This window comes from Mytilus trossulus, chromosome 8 (genome assembly GCF_036588685.1).
Source record: "Mytilus trossulus isolate FHL-02 chromosome 8, PNRI_Mtr1.1.1.hap1, whole genome shotgun sequence".
Taxonomy (NCBI): Eukaryota; Metazoa; Mollusca; class Bivalvia; order Mytilida; family Mytilidae; genus Mytilus; species Mytilus trossulus.
The window spans coordinates 21,750,167-21,755,786 of NC_086380.1; the positions used below are offsets into that span (position 1 = coordinate 21,750,167).

A 5,620-nucleotide genomic window follows, 5' to 3' on the forward strand; every position below is an offset into this window, starting at 1 on the left:
GAACAGGAGATCATGCTATTTAATACATTTGTCCTAAGGCAAAAACAAAATTCGGTGCATGACTGACTGTCTTGCTTTGCATTTGTATATTAGACAATATCAGCCTAATGATGAAGTTCCCTGGTCGAATATTTTTTTTTGTGTTTTCTTGATTTGGGTAAAACAAAAAGATATTACCGAACAAAATGTGATACTTTATTATAATCCTGGTACCTTTGATAACTATTTATCTCCTTTAGTCAAATGAAGTCGTTCTGTATAACCAAGAAAAAATGAAACTACCCAGCAATGGAGAGATTTGCAACAAATCTGGTCGTTTTTTTCACCTATTCATGGTATTGGAAAAGAGGGACAAAAGATACCAGAGGGACAGTCAAACTTATAAATAGAAAATAAACTGACAACGCATGGAAAGTACCACCATGATAAACCGGGAATATTTATTGTAAAAGAAAAAAAACAATGAGTGCAAATAGAAATAGAAATCTTCACAGTCCTTTTGAATAGTTCGATCCGTTGACTCGTCTTGAAGTCCTGCAGCTTGAATTTCACCTGAAGGACAGGAATATCTATCAAATATTTTGGCCGAAGCGCTTAGGAACAAATATTATAAGAGTCATTTACCTTTGTTGTATAAGACATAAGTGATATGACGTAGTAACTTGTCAAACGTTGTTAGTAGAGACCTAGAATATTTTGAAAAAATATCCATAATTCATTAGCAGAACATATATAGATATCAAGGTCAAAGATCAAGGCCACATTCTATTTATTTTTATTCGGATTGTTGTGCACACCATACAAACCGTGAGATGTATCGAAAAAATGTTTTTGAGATATGGTGCGTTACGTCATGACACAGTTTTAATCAGTGCTCTAGTGAGTTTTTTAGGATTAAATTTGCCGTCTTAATTAAAGTAGTTGTTGTAGTAGATTTAAGTACTGAATTACCAATATAACAGGCTCTATATCATAGAGAACCAGTACTCATAACCTTAGCATGCAATTAGGTAAAAGTTGTATGTCAATTTGACTGAGTTTGACTGTCCCTCTAGTACTTTTCGCTCCTCTTTTGACGTTCTACATGTACAACTTGACATTTTCTACAAAGTCAGCCGAGAGTTTTCATAAATAAATCACAAGTCGTCATTGTTGAATTGCAACAAGTTCCACCAATAATATCGGATATGTCCCTTATGTCGTAACTACAATCCCTTCCCTTTCATGAATGTGACATACCGAGTTGTAGTATTTACTGGATTTTTTTTATAACATAGGCAACACGACGGGTGCCACATGTGGAGAAGGATATAATCAGCCTTCCTGAACACCTGAGATCACCCCTAGCTTTTGGTTTGTTGCTATTTCTTAAGTTTTCTATTTTGTGTCATGCGTTCTATGTTTTGCCAATTTCATTTTTAGCCAGGCTTTGTCAGTTTATTTTCGATTTATGAGTCTGACTGTCCCTCTGGTATCTTTCGTCCCTCTATTATGTGAAAAGTACACATAACAATATTGTGTTGAATAAGCATGAAATACACGAAACAGGAAGTGAAATTATATGAACTAAAAGAAGTTATTCATCTGTCTAATTTTATCAAAAGTAGATAAAAAAAACAAACTTTTCTGTCATCATTAAAGTTTTTACTTGACATTTGGAAAAGTAGCCAGTACAATACATTACTGAATCAGTATAAGATAACATATCAAATGACACAGTAAATGACTTTCTTTAAAACGCGAGTCGAAAGTTGTTTCTTTTATACGGAGTTTCAGTAACTACTTCACATCATGTTAAAAATATTTAAAGGTCTTTATGATGTCATAAGAGTTTTTTTTTCCTTTGATTCATTGATCGAATTTCGATGAGTAACTCCATTTTGAGCACTATATTTTTTATAGTGATTGCCAGTTTATTTTGGAGGAGGAAGACGAAGTGGCATTAGAAAGTCACCAACCTTTGGCAAGACAATTTGCAGCCCTATTCCATTGAAATTGGAATCGAACACACAACCTCAGAATGGAAAGACTTGTGAAAAATAAAATTCAAAACGGATAGTACCTGATCAAATTGCAAAGTCAAATGCTCAAACACATCAAACGAATGGAGAACAACAGTCATATTCCTGACTTGGTACATGCATTTTCTTATGTGGAAACTGGTGGATTAAGCCTGGTTTTAAAGCTAGTTTACCTCTCTCTTGTATGAGAGTCACATGAAATTCGACGTGCGAGGTGATCGGAGGTGCTACGGTAGGGTAAGCAGTTTATGTTCCACATGTGGCACTCGTTGTGTTGCTCATTATATTACAAATAAGTTAAAAGTGTAATTCGGTAGGTCACATATATGAACCACTTTTTGTCTTGTTTTGTGAACTCATTGTTGACTACTCTAAGGTGACTTCTGGATATATGGATTGATGTTTGAACAATGTTTAAAGATGCTGCCCAATTGATATTTGTCACATATTTTTAGAATTATGCCTTCAATATATTATGACCCACCAAGTATAAAGTATGAAATATTAACGGTTCTCGAGAGGTAAAGCGGACACAATTTGTTAAGAACAACGAACGGATGGACAGACCAACGGACTGACCTTTGACCTAGGATGCATACATTATGACACATTTAATATATATGTTAAGTTGAAAATGTTTGTCAGGTATAAAGTATGAAATAATAACAGCTGTCCTCTCAAAATATAGTGTGGATCAAATTTGTTAGCGATGGACAGACCAACAGACAGACAGACCTTTGACCTAGGAAGTGGTACATACATCATGACACACCCTCTGGTGTTGGCTAAAATGGATGTCAAATATAATATTTGAAATCATAATGGTTCTCAAGATATAGAGCGGACACAATCTGTCCAACAGAACACAGGGTTGTCAACTGAAACCAAAGTTTTTTTGACGTTGACCTTTGACCTAGGAAGTTGTACATACATCATGACACGCCCTCTGGTGGTGGTTAAAATGGATGACAAGTATAAACTTTGAAATCATAACGGTTATCTAGATATGGAGCGGACACGATCTTCACCACAGGACACGGGGTTGTCAACTGAAACCAAAGGTTTTGACCTTGACCTTTGACCTAGGAAGTTGTACATACATCATGACACACCCTTGGGTGTTGGTTAATAATCATGTTAAGTATTAAGTATAAAATCATAACGGTTATCTAGATATGGAGCGGACACGATCTTCACCAAAGAACACAGGGTTGTCAACTGAAACCAAAGTTTTTGACCTTGACCTTTGACCTAGGAAGTTGTACATACATCATGACACACCCTCTGGTGGTGGTTAATATACATGTAAAGTATAAAGTATGAAATCATTATGGTTCTCTAGATATGGAGCGGACACGAAAGTGTTACGGACGGACGGACAGACGGACAGACGGACGGACAGACGGACGGACAGACGGACGGACGGACGGACGGACGGACAGACTGATCACTATAGGGCGACCCGCCTTTTCAGCGGGGCCCTAATTATTGCTTTTTGTTTTTGTTGTTGTTGTTTTCGGGATGTATAAGAACCCTTTCACGTCAAGTTTGTGTCTATGTTACATGTATTTCTGCTTCGTATATATCTTGTGAATGAAGCCATTTTCATCTAATATTTAAAAGGGTGTCTTACACTGTACTGTTACATCACTGTCCTCGATTAGAGGGAATGGTTTGGTGCCAGTTTAATTCCCTTAAATTCTGTATGTAAAATTGAGAATGGAAATAGGAAAAATGTCAAAGAGACAACAACCCGACCAAGAGCAGACATAATTCGTGCCTGTTCAAAGTCGAGGTCTTTAGTTCAGTGGTTGTCATTTATTGTTGTGTATCATATTAGTTTTTCTAAAAAAAATAAGGCCGTTAGTTTTCTCGTATGAATTATTCTACATTTGTCATTTCAAGGCCTTTAGTAGCCGACTATGCGGTAGGTTTTTTGCATTTGGTGAATGCAGTACAACGATCTAAAGGAAGAGACCGAGTTTATTGAGCTGCAACTCCTCTGAAACCATACAAAGTCGGAGGTATTTGTGATATGACGTAAAAATGTAATGTTTTGTACTTTTTTAATTCGTCTTTGAAACATTTTTTCCACCGAAAACTTAAGCTTCGAATTAGAGGAAATATTAAAATTTGAAGACCGTTATTGATCCGTGTCTTATTCACGTACGCCTGCTCAGTCGACATACTGCACGCGAAATTAACAAACTATGTTTCAACATTTGACAAATTATGCTACGCTATCGCAAGCATCTAATCGTGTTTTGTTAATATAAACTGAACAGCTGCAAAATTTAAGTATATAAATAATTGACAGATCTAACATTGTTGGGTTGATGTTTAGACAAGTTGTATATACATAATGTACCCAGCCATGTATCACCATCAGTACTGTTGTAGAGTTGTCACAGTTGGCTCAGACGTACTTATAAAAATAATTGACAATACATATAGTTTGCTAACTTTATTTTGGCTGGTATAAGCTTATCTAGTTTAGTTTCCATCCAGAAAACGTTGTACGTGTATGACCGTCGTTGCTAAGAAGACGACCTTGATGATTTGATGTATTTCTTAAATACACAGTTCCGCCTTCTCTGACGTATTTAATTATAAATCCAGTAGAACAAGCGTCATCACCGTTTGTTTCTGTGTCTGCATGAACTCTTCCACAAACCCGTCCGTCAACAACTAATTCTGTTCCAAATTCTCCATACCCTCCACCTTCTTTTATGATACTATCTACGCAAATTGTCCATGTAAAGGCATACATTCCACTAGATGGAGCTTGGAAGATTCCTGTATTGGTGTTGTAGACACCAGCTGTCTTTGTTTCTGTCTGGTCAAAGATCAGCGTTTTCCCCATTGACAATGAACTACTATGACCATTCACAAAACCATGAGACATATGTGCCGAAAACCCTATAAACTCTCTCGTTTTTGTATTTTCTAAATCAAAACAAAATGGAAAATTTAATGTTTATATCATTTTTGTTATATACATTTGATTGTTTTATCAAACGGAAGCGCTTCATTCTAAAAAATGTACTCCGCAACCCAATAAAATTACTAAAAGAAACATTCAATACTATTAGTTAAATGTTTTCGCTATGATCAGTTTTTTTTTAATTTACAATTCATTTCGAAATGCATGTTAATTAACGAATGACGCAAACTTGCTTCTAGCTAATAAAAACAACGTATTGTTATGAAACGTACATCTTATGTAATAATTCCAATATAAATTTGTGATGACGCGACGAGTTAGCGAGTTACTGTAACTCGGAATAATTTCTTATTATTTAGTACTCAGTTGTTTTCTTTTTTTGCGGAAGCATCTTTTACCTTTGCATCATTTAGGCTTTTCCATTTTTTCAATTACTGTTATCACTTTTTGTTTAACAACATCTTAATTTTACTTACCATCTTTATCAGCTCTAGATATACGTTCTAGAAACACATCCTGTAGACGGACCAATTCGTTTCTTAATTTTCTCTCACTTGATTTTAATTCTGTAACTTTTCTTGCACATTCCTCGCTATCCACATACACCATCATTATAAAAGATACAACTAGGAGGTACAACATGGTCATCATGTTC

The 5,620-nt window shown here is 35.5% G+C and overlaps 1 protein-coding gene across 1 annotated transcript; it reads right to left on the minus strand.

Annotated features, from left to right (window-relative positions):
- Positions 1 to 4,470: 4,470 nt before the first annotated feature.
- On the minus strand, positions 4,471 to 5,620 carry LOC134681739 (uncharacterized). Its single transcript, XM_063541379.1, has 2 exons — positions 5,442 to 5,620; positions 4,471 to 4,967 (listed from the first exon to the last, which is right to left on the minus strand). The coding sequence occupies exons 1-2, from the start codon at positions 5,614 to 5,616 to the stop codon at positions 4,510 to 4,512; spliced, it is 633 nt and encodes a 210-aa protein (XP_063397449.1). The 5' UTR covers positions 5,617 to 5,620; the 3' UTR covers positions 4,471 to 4,509.